The sequence below is a fragment of the Ciona robusta genome, chromosome 9 (genome assembly GCF_009617815.1).
Source record: "Ciona robusta chromosome 9, ASM961781v2".
In the NCBI taxonomy this organism is placed as follows: domain Eukaryota; kingdom Metazoa; phylum Chordata; class Ascidiacea; order Phlebobranchia; family Cionidae; genus Ciona; species Ciona robusta.
The window spans coordinates 5,129,133-5,149,212 of record NC_143243.1 but is presented as its reverse complement, the minus strand read 5'-3'; the positions used below and the strand labels follow the sequence as shown (position 1 = coordinate 5,149,212).

At 34.0% G+C, this 20,080-nt stretch overlaps 3 protein-coding genes across 5 annotated transcripts; 1 reads left to right on the top strand and 2 right to left on the bottom strand.

Moving 5' to 3' along the window:
• Positions 1-507: 507 nt before the first annotated feature.
• LOC149731459 (uncharacterized) lies at positions 508-10,285 on the bottom strand. Of its 3 annotated transcripts, XM_089884188.1 has the most exons (22): positions 10,153-10,285; positions 9,619-9,820; positions 8,255-8,379; positions 7,784-7,901; positions 7,253-7,352; positions 6,832-6,958; positions 6,557-6,654; positions 5,821-6,013; positions 5,408-5,502; positions 5,039-5,132; positions 4,840-4,904; positions 4,690-4,786; positions 4,191-4,334; positions 3,727-3,832; positions 3,391-3,461; positions 2,958-3,034; positions 2,696-2,822; positions 2,317-2,417; positions 1,981-2,158; positions 1,161-1,333; positions 710-858; positions 508-656 (listed from the first exon to the last, which is right to left on the bottom strand). In XM_089884188.1, exons 2-22 carry the CDS (start codon positions 9,813-9,815, stop codon positions 617-619), a joined length of 2,475 nt encoding a protein of 824 aa, XP_089740314.1. In that variant the 5' UTR covers positions 9,816-9,820; positions 10,153-10,285; the 3' UTR covers positions 508-616. The 3 variants fall into 3 exon arrangements, with proteins under 3 accessions (XP_089740314.1, XP_089740313.1, XP_089740315.1); XM_089884187.1 differs by lacking the exon at positions 10,153-10,285 and having other exon boundaries at positions 9,619-9,958; XM_089884189.1 differs by lacking the exons at positions 9,619-9,820; positions 10,153-10,285 and adding an exon at positions 8,459-8,591.
• Positions 10,286-10,707: 422 nt separating this feature from the next.
• LOC149731458 (uncharacterized) lies at positions 10,708-14,910 on the bottom strand. Its single transcript, XM_089884205.1, has 8 exons — positions 14,631-14,910; positions 13,620-13,723; positions 13,419-13,551; positions 12,827-12,892; positions 12,631-12,767; positions 12,173-12,300; positions 11,525-11,690; positions 10,708-11,433 (listed from the first exon to the last, which is right to left on the bottom strand). Exons 2-8 carry the CDS (start codon positions 13,712-13,714, stop codon positions 10,791-10,793), a joined length of 1,368 nt encoding a protein of 455 aa, XP_089740331.1. The 5' UTR covers positions 13,715-13,723; positions 14,631-14,910; the 3' UTR covers positions 10,708-10,790.
• Positions 14,911-15,839: 929 nt separating this feature from the next.
• On the top strand, positions 15,840-19,567 carry LOC149731457 (coiled-coil domain-containing protein 63-like). Its single transcript, XM_089884196.1, has 5 exons — positions 15,840-15,974; positions 16,263-16,457; positions 16,950-17,408; positions 17,912-18,447; positions 18,798-19,567. The coding sequence occupies exons 2-5, from the start codon at positions 16,278-16,280 to the stop codon at positions 19,348-19,350; spliced, it is 1,728 nt and encodes a 575-aa protein (XP_089740322.1). The 5' UTR covers positions 15,840-15,974; positions 16,263-16,277; the 3' UTR covers positions 19,351-19,567.
• Positions 19,568-20,080: the final 513 nt, after the last annotated feature.

Sequence of the window (20,080 nt, the reverse complement as noted above, 5' to 3'; positions counted from 1 at the left end):
AGCAAAGTTTATCTAATATTCTAATTATATGGAGAATACTTGACCACGTAGTTTTTCTTGCATTTGGTGGCTTTTTTCGTTGCCTTTTCCTAGCCGGAGCGATCCGAGACGTTTTCACTTGTTTAGTTGAAATGTTATAAGTAATAGGTAGTCTAAATGTTGTCTCTAATTTGAATCGGTCTTATTAAAACGCTTCCCCTCAAAGTATATTTATTTTTAACCATCGGAAAATCGCTATATGGGTTTTCGAAATCACTTGAAATCTTTTTTTATTTGCCGAAATAGGATTTCGCTATATGCGACTATGTACCACTTCGTTCAGCTTTACCAGCGTATCAACGTGTTACTGCAATTTTCCCAAAAATGTCAATGAAAACCATGATTTTATACAGTACTGTATAATGTTTAGGTACTTTTACTTTCAAGTTTCTTCCTTTAAACGAACTTAAAAAAGTATTTTTTTGATAAAAATATTGCACAAAACTTGAAGAAAAGTAAAATGCAATGTTATTCCTTTTCCAGTGGTTACGTTTTTATTCCTTTTCCATTAGTTACATTGTAGAAAACTCAATAAAAATAGTGTACATTCTATTCCTTTTCCAGTAGTGACTTCAATTTACTTTATATTTTGGTTCCGTAACGACTTTGGCTTTTCACTGAATAAAAATTGAAATAAATGATGAAATGGTACACAATCGGACTTGCTTACCAAGTAAAATATACAGTTTTTCCTCGTTTCTTTGCAACGACTTTTAGCTTCGTTGTTCTGTAGTTAAATTTGACAATGCTTGCTTTTGGAATATAGTCAACGGACCGCAGTTCTTGGTTCTCCAGGTTATAGTAGGTCTCACTGTCAACCTGATTAATGTATTGATATCAAGTCCGTTGAATTTATAGTAATTTTCAAATATATAGTAGTTTTATACCCTTTGTGTCCATTTAATACACTCATACAAGTTACGGAGTATGCAACTTTCAGAATAATTTTACTTTTATAATAGATATGTGAAGGTTTAGTGGTCCCATACGTTGGATATAAAGAGACTAAATTTTATGTTTTTTGACAGAAAAAAGATGACTAATTGTATACTCACAATAAAAACACCCTATTTCTGTAAACCAATTACAAATTGGTTAATTAATGATCCAAAATGTCTTACCGCCATAAAGTGTAAAGCTGGTTGGATTTTGATTGGGACAGAATCACCAGGTTTTACTCCTGTCCGAGTGAATAACTTGCGCTTTGATTTAAAAACAGCCACATCAAACCTTTTTACATTATCAATATTTGAATAAACCATCACACTGCCATCCTCAGTTTCCATTCCTTCATCTGGAATATTACCAATAATATATACTGTAATGATCCTGTGTAAAAAACGTAACCAACAAAAAGCAAGTCCAACCACTAATGGTAATTGAGAAATATATATAATAGAAAAGGTTCTATTTGAATAAGAGACTGACGATGCCATTTAGGCGAAATATATTTCTTAATTACCATTAGTGGTTGGAATTGATTTTTGTTGGTTACGCTTTTATAACACCAGATCATTACTGTACATTACTACACAAGAATCGTTCAACTATTTGGACACCAGATCAGGGTCAGATTCGTGGAATTTATTACAAGTCAATAATATATACCCCGCTTATTTTTTTCCAATTAAATGTAAATATGTTTTTAACTGTAAGCGTGTTTTAACAACTGTTGTTTCATCACTATATCCTGTATTTTGGTTGAAATATTTCTAAATCTTAACTACAGTAATCGAAGAGACAAATAAAGTTATTATATTATATACAAAAAACATTAGAGAATTGAATATGCCCCATAATTGTCAAAGTTTTTGCTTAATAACCATTGCAAGGCAAGGACACTTTTAATCATATTAACTACTTTTTCAATTTTTCGCTGAATGCTTTTTAGAAGTTATATGCCATGTACTTGCATATTGCAATCCTTTAATTTGTACTTACGGAAAAACATCTCTGGTGCCGATCCATCATCATTTGGTATTTCGACCTCCCAAACATCTCCAGGTTCCGCATAAAATGGACCAGTTGTTCGTTGTAAATTAAATCCACCAGGTGCAGTATCAATTATTGCAATTTCAAAATCACATGGGATTCGAATTGGGCCTACAGATGCTGGGGCCTAAAAAACAATAAAAAAATATCAAATTATTAATATATTAAATCTGTTTAATAAAAAGAAATCAGTATTTTTCTCAAAAAATCTTTGACCATGAATAGGCAATGTTATAATTTTACTGCAAACTTTTTATTACACTTAGGTTTAATAGGTGTACACACCTCTGCAATCTGAGCTCCAATCCATGGAGTTACAAAACTATCAAGATGTTCGTGATCAACTTCACTTTGGAACACCATAAACCACAAGCTTTCATCCATTTCTAAAAATACAAAAGAACTTACCATCTAAAATATAGATTTCATGTTATAGCACTTTAATGATTATTTGGCCTCTTTGGAAAAATATTTTATAAGTGTAATAAACATTTTAAAATCAGTTCATTTTCCTGGATTTTCCCATCAAAAAGCTACTTTTACAAAACGAATACACAATCCAATTAAAGTTGAACCACTAATAGTAATCCAAGTAAAATTGCATTGTGAAAAAAATTATCTAAAAAAAGAATTTATCCAAATTAAATCTAGAACAGTTTCTTACGATTAACAAGGGTTATGTCAACTGGTTTGCAAATTTCTTTTGATTCCATAGAGGTTGAGGTGCTTGCTATGCTGGTTAAAGATGATCTGCGTGCAACACTACCCTGCCTTTGCTTAACACTTTTACGCTACAAGTAAAAATGAGGAAATATTAAATACACCATATCAAAATATTAAACTCAGTTTACAAAAACGAAGCAGAAATTGTACAAAAATAACAGATCAAATATCGATATTACAACAAAAATTAAAATATTGCCTACCTCATTTCCAGCAACTCGACGAAATGAAGAGAAAGTTTTCTTTCTCCAATCTTCGTTTGCTAATGGAGATAAACTATCTGCATGTTATACAAATGTGATAAAATAATAAGTATGGTGAAAGTATTAGGAAAAAATCATAGAGGTAATAACATTACTATACATGGTGGCTTCACGCAAAATTCTTATGCACATTTTCATATTTGAATATTTCGAGCACCTTTTTTGGCGCTATTTATTACTTGGCTTTTTTCTCAAACACACATTTAGGCATATGAACAAGCTTAAACTCAGTATCTTACTATGTACATACTTAATACAATCAATACATCTAGTTCATTTTAAATATTTTTATTTTAAGAGTAACACCTACTTAACATGTAGAATCTTTTTTGAAACTACAAAGTCTGTCTAAACTTGTGTATAACATACATACCTGGTTCAGGTTGAAATGAATAGCTTCCACTTTGATCATCTGATGAAACTTCTAGTGTTAAGTTTTCTTGACTAAACATGTTCATATTTATTAATATTTTTAGAAAGCATCTAAATTGTAAATCATATGCTAAATTATGAACTATTTTATTTTGTCTCTTTGATAACAGTAACTATGGAACACAGGTTAAAAGGTTATGCAAAACTTAATGAATAAAATGACGTAACACCTAACACACAACACAACAAACATATATCTCGACTTAAAACAAAGAATCAATACTGCAGTACTGTTCTAATTGAAAAAAAGCATAAGAATGTAAAAACTTTGACAAACCTTGACGTTTGGTTAGAAATTGTTGCAAGAAATTCATTTGAAGTATTTTGTTTAAGATGCTTGCGTGGTGGTTTCTTAGGGGTGGTTTTCGGTTCTATTCTGTCTGCTGTAAGAATTCAAATTCATTCATTTTGCATATTCAAATACTACAAGGGCTTAAACACTGTTCGTTTACAATATGTATATATCAAGCTTTAAAAAAAATGAATGCAACTTACTTTATCCTCGCATAGCCGGAAAAAGACAGTCCTTATAACACGGGTGTTCATACACCTCATACCAGCTTACGAGTTACCATGTAAGTTACTTTGTGGGTGATTATTTTCTGAGGGGGATTTTTTCCATTTTTCTTTATGTATGGCTGATAATTTGAACAACCCATTAGTGACCACTGGGTTGTAGCAGTTTTAGATAAGAACACACAAAGTTATACACAAAAGCTCTAGATTATCATTGAATCTTACGCTGAACAACAACAACAACATCTTCTTCCGAATCATTATCTGATATTGATTGAAGTTGAAACTTGCATCTGATTGCTGTGTCATCCCCCGAGTCATCACTGTATAACTTACTGTCGTGAGTTCTTAAAACCCGTTTCGGTGATTCTGTTAATATTGAATGAATGAATGCAACTTATTTTATCTTCACATAGCCGGAAAAAAAGACAGTCATTTTAACATGAATGGTCATACACCTCAAGTCAGCTTAGGAGTTACCAAGTATGTTACTTTGTGGCTAATTAGTATTTTTTTTGTATGGCTGAAAATTTGGACAACCCATTAGTGACCACTAGATTAGAGCAAATGTTGTTAAATGTCTTGCCCAAGGACACATACGCCCACAATGGTAGCAGTGACAAGCCTTGAACCCATTAGTAGCAGTCTCGCTAACAACTTTGTCACAGTGCTGGACAATATGTGACACTCAGATATTTATCCTCTTAACTGCATTTATACATACCATGTTTAATGGTTACTTCAGGCGAGCTGGGAATTAATCCTTCACGTTTAATTTTACTTTTTTTAGTTTTTGATTCCTTCATATCAGGACTGGAATCCTAAAAAAACAATAATTTTAAACCCATATTTTATCCGCAAACTTTTATCTTACCACTTCTTTTGAAATAGGACTTGTCCGACTTTGAAGATTTTCTGAAGCTGCGTTTTCATTTTCATCTATAACAAAATCATTATAAAAAGCAATTCCTCTACTGAATGGAAATTCTATATATAAGGGGTCAACATTTATTTGTGGCATAAATAAATATATATGTATATGATTTGTGTGTAATAATAATTTTAGTATTTACTAGGTTTTTGAGCAGCTGGTTCAAGCAGTGTTTTTTCACTTCCCAGTCTTCCAATACCTGGTTGTACCCACATGTTAGTGCATGATTCAAGTACCTATAACAAAATGCGCTAGTTGAGAAACTTTACTTACAATTAACAACTGGTATTTGAAAAATTTAAAGCATTAAAGTGATATTACATTTTTGGGTCCCACTTTTAAACCAATGCATTTTTGGGTTGCAGTAATATAGAAAAATAATAAACAGTTAAACAACAAAAATCCAGTGCAGAAAAAATTGTTTGTTTAATTTGAAAATATAAAACACTTTTTTAATTTTGCATGAAAATATATACATTCTACAATTTACTGCGATTAAATACAAACTAACCTGATCTATAGCAGTGTACCATTCATCTCTTGATTTAATATCTGAACATATTAAAGCATAAACCCGATCTGGTGTATGAACTGTAATACCACAACCTGAAGAAAATGAAATTGTATTAAAAAAACAAAGACTTAAAAATATCGCAAAAAAAATCATCACACTCAAGTCACAATAAAACACCCATAATCTATTACTATAATTTAGTAGGGCAGGGAAAGATGGGACACCTGCTAACCCTATTTTTCGTTACATTTGGTAGTAAGCAAAGAATATTCAAAGAATTATAAAACGGTATCCTCACGGCTCCCACATATTAATTGTTTAAAACATGATCAGGATATTTGGATATTATGTGCTAAAGGTGTCCCATCCTACCCCACCCTACGATATTTTCAATAAAAAACAATTGTCACCTTCAACAGTGATACGAAGAGGCAATCCTTTCATTATGCCATAACCAAATGTTTTTGAACCAAGTGGAATAAAACCTATAGGATGTGGGTCAAGGGGTTCGTTATAATACCATATCAATGTTCCAACCAAACTGAACCAACGTTGGCGAAATTTTTCTTTTGCTTTCGGACCTGTTTTGCTCATCCATCCTTCCTGTATAATTAGTGACATGGTATTTAAAATACTAGGATTAAATTTTATCCTTTAATTAAAAATTGCATTTCATCATTTAGTTAAAAATTGCATTGCATCTTTTAGTTAAGAATTGCATTTCATCTTTTAGTTAAATATTGCATTTCATCATTTAGTTAAATATTGCATTTCATCATTTAGTTAAATATTGCATTTCATCATTTAGTTAAAACGCTCCGGATTGTACATTTTGAGATTCAATCATGTTTTGCATTTTTTTTTTAAATATTTATTAACGTACTTTGCGTTTTTTTTGTAATATCAATATTTACATTACTAGAATCAATTTACAATTATATTATTCATATGGGAATAAGCTAAGTAGCAAACTCAGTATAATACTATTAAACCTTCAATTCAAAAACAAAAATTCTTTCCAGCCACTAATATTGTTTATAATTTTATTGAAATATAATTTATTAGAACAAAAAAGTGTGAAAAATTAATTCCCATTCAAATAACAACCACAAAATAAAAATTATTCTGTTATATTTAAATACTTACTTTAATCATTTTAATGTTTAGATATCGCTGAGCTTCGTTGACTGGAAAGTTTTCATATTTATGTTTAACCATTGAAGCTCGAATTGCATGATACCAATCTGTAACAAGCCATTTTTACATCATGAAAAGTAATCGTTTACTACAACAAAACATATAATATTAACAATATTCATAACAAAGTAAATAAAAAAATAAAGGCAATTTCAATTGGAAATACTTTGACTTATTAAGAGCTGCATATAATTTACTGCCGAAAGTAAAACAAGAATTTTTACCGCTCGTTGTTTTTCCATCTTCTCCATAAACGTAAATATTTCTGCGCGTTCCATTCTTTTCATAAGTTAGCTGCATACCATTTTCATTTCCCATTTTCCCTGGAACCACATAGATACTGACCAAGTCCTATAGCACATTTACAAACAGTTATGTAATTGTTTAAAAATACTGCAATTTATTCAGACTATGGATAGAAACATCATTTAAGGTAAAATCAATTCCTAGATTCGATGGGTCCCAACATTTTGTCTGTTTGTTTCTCCTTTTCACAGACACTGCCTCTGTTGCGTTTACACCTTTTTGTATTGTATGCAGTAAATTGTGATGTTTATGTGATAATAAACCGATACTAAACTACATTGCATGCAAACCCAAAATGCATTGAGAAAGACTTGGAAAAAATCTAACAGAACACTTTACCTTGATTGGAATCACATCTTTTGGAGTTTTGTCGCTGTATCGAATAAAATACTTGAGAACACCTTCAGGTTCCTTTAAAATGAACTTACGACGATGGTATCTGAAAGTCATGCAAACATAAATTTTCTTAAATTTGTACATTTCTTTTTTTGAACCAAAACAGAGAAATTTTGGCTGCATAACCATGTGTGACCAAACACACATTGTGCAGTTTGTCACCTAGTCCAAGAGTATGATTCTAAATTCTAATGTACAGGTTACAACAGGTATAATTTTGAACTTGTATTGCCAATAAATTGTCTAACTTTAGTTTGTTAAAATGAATGTATAAATGAACGAATCTAACTTACTTTATCTTCACGTGCCGAAAATCGACAGCCGTTAAACACGGGTGTTCTGTTTCATACACTTCGTGCCAGCTTACGAGTTACCATGTATGTTACTTTGTGGGTGATTATTTTGGGAGGGTTTTCTTTTTTTTATGTGTAGCTAATAATTTGGACAATCCAACCCAAAGTATATTTAAATGACCTTCCATTATCCTTGCCACGCTTAAACAATGCACCAGTTTTTGACCCTTGATTATATGAACTCTGCTGTGAGGTTAGTTTAAATTCTTCACGTTCATATTTAGCTCTAATCCATTGCTCTGAAACACATTGCATTGTAGTTAATTTTAATTAAAAACAAATTTTTATTTAATTTAAAATAACAAATAACATAAGTAGGCTACACTGTAGCAAAAATTGAAGAATAATTGTGTTTACAAATCCTGATCTAACGTGTAGATAAATGGACCAACTTACTTCCATTTTAAACACCTCCTGCCTGCATACGAGTTAAGTAACTTTTCAATTTGTAGGTGATTAGTAGGCTACTTGAAAATGATAATGTTTTTTTGTTGCTGATAATTGTATAAAAAAACACGGAATTGAACAATTATTGTTTAGTGTCTTGCAAAGGAACAAAAACACCCACAGCGTCAAAGTTAATACAACTTACCGCGTATAATGGTCGGGTCGTCTTTATCAGGACGATGATAAAATATTGGAAGTTCTTTTTCAAACTCTGAGTTCACATTGCCGTTTCCTTGTGCATTGAAGAACGTTACTTCATCATTTGACCATCTATATAAGAATCATAAAAATACATACATTGCTATACCAGTGATGATTGAATGTATAGCCGATATAGCCTTATACCAACGTCTTATACATCGTCGTGAGATGAGGCAACGACAGTCGTTATAACACGGGTGTTCTTTTTTCACACAACTTATGCCCATTAAAAAGTTACCACATATGCAACTTTGCGGAAGATTTCTTTTTTAAAGTGAAAAACGACACACATGCCGATAATGCTGGTAGATTGGTAGCAGCGTCAACTCCTAAATCGGTAAACCGTTATAACTTAAAGCACGAGCGCTATAGACGCTGTGCCAAACACGACCAGACTAAAGTTTTAAAAAATGTTACATATAGTTATAATGTAAATGTATCTGTACATAGCAATCCATTTTTATTTGACTAAAAAGTGTTAATAACAGTTTATCACTCAGGTATTTTGTGCTTTTGGTCAAGCGTGACGAGTAAACAAATCGTCAGTTGGCCTTTCATGTATCAAATCAACTTTTCTACAATTTAGCGTACTTTCCCAAAAAGGCATTGCTTAACCGCGTTAGATTACTCGCATTTCTCTATTATTATCGCTTGTGCCCAGCGACTACAATACGCGCATTTGCTAAAAATACTCAGCATCTAAAAATGTTTACAAACGCGCGAATTTGCAGTTAAAAATAGTCTCTTCCTTAAAAGCTGTGAAATGGCGTAATTACCAAATTGACCAAGAACAACGACTATAGATCGTTCGCGAGGATACGGTTTTATAATTCTTTGAATTTTTTTTGTTTTTTTCCACCAAATGAAATGAGAAAATTGAATAAAACGGTGTCCCATCTTCCCCAGCACCCTATATACATACTGCACTGTGTTAAAAGCAGCAGTACGTGTTTCAGGAAATGCACTGCTGACGCCCCTGCGTATCTTAAACGCGTGGGTCAGCAGTGCATTTGTGTTTGTATCAATATTATTCTTGTTATACAGTCAATATTATCACAACTTATTTATTAAAAAGTTATCTCATATGCGTGGGTCAATAATATTCTGTTCACCTGTTATTCTGTTTTCTCGCCCCATTTGGTAGTAAACAGAGAACATTTAAATAATTAAAAAACCGCATCATCACGAATCCCATAGACCGTTGTTAACTGTTCAAAAAACACAATCAGAGTATTTGGAGATTATGTGCTAAAGGTGTCCTATCTTCCCCAACCCTACTATACATAAGCACAGCATTAATATACATACTGATGCTTCGATATCTCCACTACTTTATTTGGTCCGTTGCTTAGTTCTCTATGAAACCTGGAACACTCTCCGCAAATAAAAACTCCAAAAGTTAAAGATGCAAATTGTGGATCCCGAGCGTAACATTCTGCACATGTCTTATTTCCAGGTTTTGCTGCTTCGGTATTTATACCCACAGTTGGATCGTTTCCTTCCATTTCACCTTAAAATGTTATGCAATTGGACAAGCGTTTAACTATAATTCATCTTTGCATATAGAACTCATATATTGATAATTTTGTATGAGAATGTATATGTACAAAAACTAAAATGAAGTCCTTTTTAATGTCTTATCAAAATCTAGTTTTATTTAAACAAAGATGCTTACTGTCAATACAACACTCGACTGAGATTCAAAATTTTTATAAACACCATTTGACTAATATTCTAACTAATTTTTTAACATTACTTTAAATTTCTCTAACATCTCATAACTCCAACTTTGAAACTACATTGGAATATGGGATCGCTGTCGAATAATGTTATTCTGTTTACCCGTTGTTGCAGTGATAAACCATAGCGTAATACGTCATAATGCATATACGCAGCACAAATGCTGGTTGCTCTAAACGTCCAGTGACGCATACTTTCCGCTTCCTTCATTTGCTTTATGCATTCATGTCTGGAGTCTTCTACTTGTTTTAATATTCACACAAACATAATACAACTGCTACTTCGGCAACAGCAGTTGTATTTACATGTATTTACAAAAATGTAAAGTAATAGAGTGGGGAAATACGGGACACCTGATCATGTTTTCATCAATTAACAACAGCGTTCTATGGGAGTCACGAAGACAGTTTTATAATTCTTTGAATGTTTTTTGTTTACTACCAAATGAAACGTGAAAATAGATTGAAAAGGCGTCCCATCTGCCCCCACCCTACTATATGCTATCTTTGATATTGTTTTAACAATAGACCGACATACTTACTTAGGTTCCAGAATTATATCTTTATAAAAATCTCTTAAATAGCTAATGTTAAAAGTTTTTTTAATAAATGTGAAATTCTTAATTTATCTCAACATTGTGCAAATTTTCATATCGACTAATGTCTCAAAATCTTTATTAAAATATATTTGTTTCGCAAATAAATTCAGCTCATTTGCTGTCAAAATACACTAAACAACAACTATCTATACATTGTTAAATAATCAGATCTTGTCGTAGTATATTGGTTTGGAACCTGCAATAAACCATCCATCGGCAAAGCTGATTTATTAAACTGGTCGCTAATCTGATTCGTGTTTGAACTGTAGTTGGCCAAAATAGATGCCTGGTCCAACAAGAACTCAGTTTGGTCTCTGTATGGACCATGATGCCGAGGAGTACCACTTGTTGAATCCTGTCCTTTGTTGTGAAGTAAGTTGACATCATGTGGCGCTGGGAAATAACCGTAAAATATCGGCAGTGCGTTCGAGGACGTCCATGTTATATTCGGTGGACCTTCTGGCCCAACTGTTTGATCAGTACTTGATAATAAGATGGGTTTTGCAGTTGGGTGTAACATGGATGGTAAAATTGATGGCGGCTGTTTAAAAAACGGTTTCTTGTTTGGTGCAATTAGTGAATCGGTTTCCTTCAAAGAATTTACCAAAGAAAATAGAGTTAACCCGTTTGATGCGTCCAAACCGGTGGAACCAGGAAAAGGTGTTTTATTTTGTTCATGTGGTGTTTCGTATGGTTTATGAGAAATTTCATTGAATTGATGACCAATGGTTGCCGTTCGGTTGTCACTATGATTGCTGCTGTCAGCTTGAACGTTTTCAAATCTTCTGTAAGAAAAAAAATCAAACGGTAGTTATAAAAACTGTATCTATAATTATAGCACTTATTGTTCAGTTGTTTATATTTTTTATATTTTACCTTTTGTCATTCATGCTATTTTGTGAATGAGACTTCCAACATACAACGCCGTGCTCATCTAATATGTTGGAGGACGATGGTATGTGATGTGGTAAAGTGTAAACTTCACCTGTGACTTCTTCGTTTATCGAACACGAATTCTCAACGGCTGAGTTTCCTGCAACATCTGTGGAAAACAATAAGGCATACAGTAATTTTTGCGGATGGCTATTAAGCCCGGCGCCGTGGCAAAGTGATTATTGCGTCTGTCTGCTGTAACCCATATAGGTAATGAGTTCAAGGCTCGTCGCCGCTACCATTGTGGGTGTCTGGTCCTTGGACAAGCTACTTAGTGAAAATGCTCCAACCCAGTGGTCACTTATGGGTTATTGTCAGCCAAACATAAAAAAAATCAAAAAAATAATCAACCACAAAGTAACATATATATACATGGTAACTCGTAAGGTGACACGAGGTGTAACACTTATATAACATTCGTGTTATAACGATTTTCGTTGCCCCGACATGCGAGGATATACATGGTAACTCGTAAGGTGACACGAGGTGTAACACTTATATAACATTCGTGTTATAACAATTTTCGTTGCCCCGCCATGCGAGGATATAAGTTAAATTCATATTGTTTTTTTTATCCCTTTCATAAAATACCTTTATGTATGGTTGATATAAGATTGTCTGCCAAAGAATGTTGATCATCATGGAAATTACAAACGTCAACTTTGCTCACCATGGATTTAAGTTTTCCGCTCTCCAAGTCAAATATATCTGTCAGGTGCCTGATATAAATGACAATGTTACAATTAAATGAGATTTATATACTAGTGAAGTGTGGGAAATATGGGACACCTTTTCGTCCCGTTTTCTCGTTCCATTATAGGTAGCAAACAAAGAACATTCAAAGAATTATGAAACCGTATTATCACGACTCCCATAGACTGTCGTTAATTGTTTAAAACACGATCAGGATATTTTTTGGATATAATATGCTAACGGAATCCCATCTTCCCTATCCTATAACGTTATAGCCTATATACACTGGCTATACGTTTATCTAAAATTCTGCATTAAATAAACCTATACGAATAACTAGTTTTACTTCGGCTTACTTCGCATATGTAAATCCAGGAGCTACGTTCCGCGAAACCGAGGTATTTTGTCGCTTTAATTTTTCCGGTGGTATTGAAGCGATATCAACTGTCCAATAGTTTCCTTTGGAATGGGGTCGAGATGGATCGGGTAAAACCTTGTAACAGATGTAAATGTTAAAAAAGTAAAGTTTAAACAGGCTTTTGCTTTGTATACCTTTTTAAAACATTTATTTTGAGAAAGATTATGTCGCACGGAATCTCTCCAACCTTGATATTCTCCCTGAAAATGTTAAAGCAAATATATCAGTAGGGTGGGGAAGATGAGACATCTTTTCTTTCGTTTCTTGTCCCATTTGGTAGTTACCAAAGAACATTCAAACCGTATTCTCATAGAACTCCAATAGACCGTTGTAAATTGTTTAAAACACGATCAGGATGTTTGGATATTATGTGCTAGAGGTGTCTCATCTCCCCCCACCCTATAACTTTAACGTCAACGATTTTTTTCTTAACGGACAGTATCTATTCGTATTTATGCCGTGAATAACCAAAACTTGTTCAGCTTACGTTAATCAAATTAAAATAAATAAAATAACTTTATTTGTCTCTTGAATTACGGTAGCGAAGATTTAGAAATATTTTAAACGAAAAGACAGGATAATAGCCACAGAACAACAGTTGTTAAAACACCCTTACAGTTAAAAACAAATTAATGCTATTTATAACTATACTTCTTGACAGTGACACCATTTGTGCAGGTTACAGACGCTAAAGCAACTTTTTCAATGTTTTGGTTTTATACCAACCTTAAAAAATGGAAACATCGTACTTATGCGTAAAAGAATGTCAGACAGTTTAAGCATTTTAGTTGTAGAGTTTTGAATTGCGAGAGCGATCAGTCCAACATACGAATATGGCGGTTTCTCGTATCTGCGATATCTAAAATATAGAGAAAAAGTTTTAATGAGGAAAAAAGCCGTTTTTGGTGAATATTTAAATGTTCTTACTTTTTATCATAATTAGTTCTTCGTTTTACAAGTTTGCGACGTCTTCGGCCATTTTCGTTCCCCGAACTAATTGTTGTCGAGTCATTTGTCTCCATGGGTGAACTCTATATTTAAAGTTCAAAAGTGTTGGTTGGAAGAAATTAAGTGTTGAGATAAGAAGAAAGATGTTCGTATAAAACGTTAGAATGCGCAAATTATGCTGTAAAAACAAACAATCCTAGTGTTCTGAATTATACACACATTATTAATTATTACATGGGACATAAAAGATAAACTTATAATATAGTAGAGTGGAAGAAGATGGACACCTTTTCATTCATTTTTCTCGTCCCAATTGGTAGTAAACAAATAGCATTCAAAGAATTATAAAATTGTATCCTCACGACTCCTATAGACCGTTGTTAATTGTTTTAAACAAGATCAGGACATTTAAATATTACGTGGCAAAGGTGTACCATCTTACCCCGCAGTACTACCTGAAAACCAGATTTATTCTTAAAGAGTAAACTATAGCATTTTGGCTACTGGTTAGTCATACATTTATTGACAGAGCTTGGAAAAAAAAGTGGGTCACCAATGGTTGACAAGTCTTATACCCACACAATGCATACGTTTCTTAAAACTGAATAAGAAGTAACTGTCTACGAGTTCTGTACTGCATTTGACTGCTAGATTGTATAAGTAAACGACGTAAATAACATTAGCAACAAAAATTGTTGATGATATAAAACGCTTGTTTTAAATGCAGAAACGAATGGTTGGAAATTAGTTTCCTATATTATTGTTGCTAACATTCGATTCCCTGTTTTCTAAATTGTTTTCAAAATATACATTATCGCTATAAAAGCTCGGCTTTATATTTTTTGATGGTTAATTTGCTGACAATATAGATCACTTTGTCTTATTCTAGGTATAAAGTAACTTTTGACCAGTAACAAACGCAAACGCAAAAATGTGGAAACTATACAAAGCAGTTCAATCTTCATAAAAGATTTTTACAGTGTCGCTTACCTTGTAGATCCTTTTAATCTTTTTGTTTTACTGCACTTGAATTGACATCGATATTAAACTGTTAGATTTCATATCTCCAATAATGCTCATAAATGAACCGCTGCTATATCTTATTCCTACAAAACTGCGACTTGATCGTTGGTAAAAAAACGACTTCTAAAACATGGACAGCATGTTGGATTGAAAAAGGCGGCAATTAGCAAAGCGATAATTATCGCCACCACTGCCCTCTTTCCTCACTTTAATCGAAGATTAACCGAGTTAACTACTCTCATTGGAGGTATCAGTCGAAGTGACCACCCGTACACTTAGAAACAATACCTCGCAATGTAGGTCACAGACAAAAAAATGGCAGGGAAAGTAACAGCCGAACAACTGCGTTCCAATTCTAAGCGATTACCACAGTGATTACTAAAATTTCAACATTAAAAGGAATATCCGTCAACAAAAAGTTCCAAAGCAGAATTTCAAAGCAATGCGATAATTTAAGGACAAATTATTTTAAATAATTACATCCAATAAAATAAATATGACATCTGTTTATGTAAATATTATGTGTTACGGCCTTTTATGCTACCTGTGGTACAATTCAACTGGTTGGTCTGTAGTTGGATAAAGATGGTACATTCAGAACAATTTATCAATACTGCTGATTAAATTGCGAACTATAGGCTATGATACAAATTGCTAAAAAAGTAAATACATGTTTCGTTCGCGCCGTGCCACAGTGATTGACGCACAGGTTTCGGGTTCGAGACTCGACGCTGTTACGATTGGCTGCATATGAGTCCCTAGACAAGACATTAATAACAATTTTTCTAACAAAATTGCTATTGATGTCTTACAAGTTGTCTAAATACGCCCATAAAGTTACATAGGTGGTAACTGGTAAACGGCGGGGACGAAGTGTACGAAACAGTCAAACAGAACACTCGTCATAGCGACTGTCGTCCACCGTTACGAAAGGAAAAATAAATTAATTTACTTAAAAACTGGAAATTCAGTTTTGGCATAGGGCAGAGTCCGTATATGTTTACTGGCTCTGGTACAGGCTTATAGGCACCTCTACATGAAATTGATATGGCGACCCTGTTTGAATGCTCGATCAATTACACGCTCATTTTACAGATTGTATCGATTTTGATTATTAAACTGGGTAGTAATTAACGCTCTTATGTACATGTGACGTAGAAATCTACGTATTTACTGCGTGCCCAAAATCACAAAACTTTATACGGATGATCGATTTTGGTTGTTATTGGCAACGGTGTAACTGCGCCAAACGGAAATCGTGTTTCTCAGTTTTGAGATCTTCGGTCAGTTGCGGTTCATACTCAAGTTAAGGTAATATTATAATACACATCCTAAACATTTCATAGGTATGTTACAGCACATAAGAAAACAATCTGACCGGTTCTTTTCTGTGTTTATATTAATTCTGTGCGTTATAATAATTTAACTTTCGGTTATTGCAATTCCATTTTTACACAACACTGATTCGCTTGTTAAGTGCCAAGTGGTATAGTAATTAATAAGATATATTTTATTTTGAAATACCCATAAATAAAAAATCTGGACTGGTTTTTTACTTATTCACACAAACATTTCACAATTCCAATATTTTTCTTCCAGTTTCAAACAACAAAGATGCAGCGAGCAGCAAGCAGAAGATCCGAGTCCTCGGAACAGGAAATGGATGGACTTGCTGAGGCTGAGTTGGCAAAGTTACAGCGTCAATATCGAATCATGGACGGCGATAGAAAGGCTTACTGTGAGGAATCCCAAAACATTATTCGAAGACAAAGGGCACAGATAGCATCACTTCAGGTTGTAGTTTAATATATTTAAATAAGTATGAATGAATAAACGTAACTTACTTTATCCTTGCGTGGCTGGAAAACGACAGTCGTTTTAACAAGGGTGTTCATACACCTCGTGCCAACTTAAGAGTTACCATGTATGTTACTTTGTGGGTGATTATTTTTTGGGGGATTTTTATGTGTCTTGCCCAAGGACACATGCGCCCACAATGGTAGCAGCGTTGAGCCAAAAACCCATTACCTCTGGGTTACAGGCAGACCACTTTGCCCTGGCGCCGTATATCACTTGTTTTAGTGTATATACATAATACATATATCTGTTGGTGTAACCTGTATGTTTTGTTCATGAAAAAAGTAATTTGGTAATTAATTTTCAAGTACTATCAGTTTCAAAGACCATATCAATAAGCTATAGGAAGTTTCATAATTTCAGATGGATTGTGCAACTGTATGATTTGTGTTTAAAACGCCATCGTGCTAATCACTTTTTGTTTTATAGGAAGAAAGAGAAGAAATTCAGACTAATCTGCTTTTAGCCCAGTCTGCTCAAAACACGAAAAAAGATTCCAACAACATGGAAGAGCTTTGTAATCTTTTGTCGGAGCAAGATTCTTATGAAAGATTAATTAAGGAGGAGACTGAAGCTGTTCGTGCCCTGGATACTGAGATACGGCAAATTGAAACTAAGATTAACACCCAGCATAAAAGCATGGGAGGGGTTCATTCCAGCCACTTGAGGCATGTTGGTACACAAAAGCAAATACGAGTTCTTGAAAATCGACTTGACAAAGCAACTGTGGAGTTCAACAAACTTCTAACAAGCAACTCTAAACTGAGAGAGGAAATTGATCATTTGCGTTCACAGAGAGCTGTGTTTGATGGTCTGCATAAAAAGTTAACAAAGGAACTGGGTGATCAGAAACGTGTAATGGGAGAAATTATTGAACAATCTACCCAGGTAACTATATATAATAAATGAATATATTTAACTTACTTTATGTTTGTATTGGCCGGAAAACGTTAGCTGACACGAGGTGTATGAAACAGAACACTAGTGTAATAACGCTGTCGTTTTCCGACCACGAGAGAATAAATTAAGTTATGTATATTTATTCAAAACGACAGGCGGTATAACACCGGTGTTCTGTTTCATACACCTCATACGGCTTACAACTTGGTGAACTTACCGAGTAGGTTGCTGTGTGGGTGATTATTTTTTGGGGGGATTTTTTCTTTTTTTTATGTATGGCTGTTAATTTAGACAACCCATTAGTGACCACTGGGTTTGAGCAATTGTCGTTAAGTGTCTTGCCCAAGGACACATTCACCCACAATGGTAGCAGCGACGAAGCTTGAACCCATTACCTCTGGGTTAGAGGCAGGCGCCCTAATCACTATGCCACCGCGCTGGATATAAGCAATATAAAATCTCATATTTATTCATTTCTTTGTTTTATACAGGCTTATGACCAACGGGATGACGCACAAGCCAAAATGATGGCTCTTAAGGAAAGAAATGAAAAAGATTTATTGCAATACAACATGGAGTACAAGGAGCTGATGAGAATCATCGATCACGATGCAAAGCTTAAGTTGTTCATGAATATGAAATCACAAGAACGAAGCGAACTTGAGGAAGAAGAAGCAGCTAAACGACGTGCAGGGGAAGAGGATAAAGCTGAAAAAACAGCAGAAGAAACTATGGAGACATATCAAAAAGCTTTCGAGAAAATTCAAGAAGTCACTGGTGAAGGTGACATCTATTTGCTTGTCAGTCGATTTATTGAGACTGAGGATAAAAACTTCGCCTTGTTTAATTATGTTAATGAGCTAAACAACGAGTTGGAGTTGATTCAGGAGCAAATTGATGACGTGCGAATGCAGATCGAACAGTTCAAAAATGAAGGAGTCCAACATCAGGTTGAACGGCAGAACATCCTGAAAGGACTTGAAGAAAAACTAAGAAAAACCACAAAGGAAGCAGATATGTTTGACAAGTAAGTTTCAACAATTATATCTAATCTAGTAAAGTATGCATGATATCTAACAATTGAAAAATGCATAATATAAACGCTTCAAATAGAAAGGTTGTTTAATGATCATATAGTAGGGTGGGGAAAGATGGGACATCTTTAGCACATAATATTCAAATATCATGATCGTGTTTTAAATAATTAACAACAGTCTATGGGAGTCAGGAGAATACGGTTTTATAATTCTTTGAAGGTTCTTTGTTTACTACCAAATGTAGCGAGAAAATAGGATAAAAACGTGTCCCATCTTCCCCCACCCTACTAGCTACTATATATTTTTTTATACATTAGTTTATTAATGTTATACTTTGCAGACAACTTAAAGCAACTGAGAAAATTCTGGATCAGTTGAAGGCTGGAATTGAATCCGTGTTTGGCAAAATCAACTGCAACAGATCCACCATATCAGATATGCTTGGAGATAATGATGCTGTCAACGAGAACAACATGATGCAGTATCTGGGAATCATTGAACAGAAAACCAATGAGTTACTTCAGATCCACACCTATCTTCAACTGAAAGAGCTTGAAAATAAACCTGAGGGAACACCAGGAACTTCTCCTATTACAACTGCAGCTTTATTAGGGGGACCGGCAGCTCCTCCCATTCTTGCTCCGATCCATATCGTTCCTCCATCAACTGAGGATGACCGAGACGATGATGGTGGGGATTCAGGAGAAGAGTCGGTTGATTTTGATCGACCTCTGACCCAGCATGAGCTAAAGGCTCGTGTTATGCGAAATGTCGCGAAAAAAGACCTCGCTGGATCAAACGCAGTTGCTGGTACCAAACGTCCGGACAAACAAATGTCAACGTCTGAAAAAACGCCCCGTCTTTCCGATGCTAAGAAGAAGCCATCCAAATAACTTTTAGATTATGCATTGCACTTAACTGTAGAGTATTATTTTTAAAAGAAGCCATCAATATTACGTTTATGCGAACACCATACATTTAGCTGATGTACAAAGCCATATATATATTTAAAAATGCAACTAAGAAAAAACATGCACTTACATTGTTTGTAAAATCATTGTCCTAATATTAATTTGTCTTTGTGGATTGAAATAAAGTCTTTAAAAAGAATATTCGAAAATTTTGGAATGAAGAATGCAGAGATAACGCCAGATTTCGTATAAATGTTGAGTGTATAGACATAGAATTGATAACGTTCGTAAGGTTAAATATATTCTCCAAAAGTTAACGAGAAGTTTTACAAACATCTTTTTTAAATGTAACCTCATGTTATAAAAGACTGCCGTTTTCCTGACACGCGACTGCATTCATTCAAGTAAATCTGTGCTAAAAGTATATACAACACGGGATACTAGAGATAAGGCTACATTAAATGTAACCCCATCTTGTAGCCTTATTTCTAGTATGCCGTGTTGTACTTGCAGCACAGATTTACTTGAATAAATGCAGTCGCGTGGCAGGAACACGGCAGTTGTTATAACATGTGTGTTCTATTTTATACATCTCGTGCCCGCTTAGGTTACCACGTATGTAAATTTGTGGTGGATGGTTTTCTCTATATGGCTAATAATTTAGACAGTCCAGAGTCTGTTTATATACGGAAAATGAGACAACCCATTAACG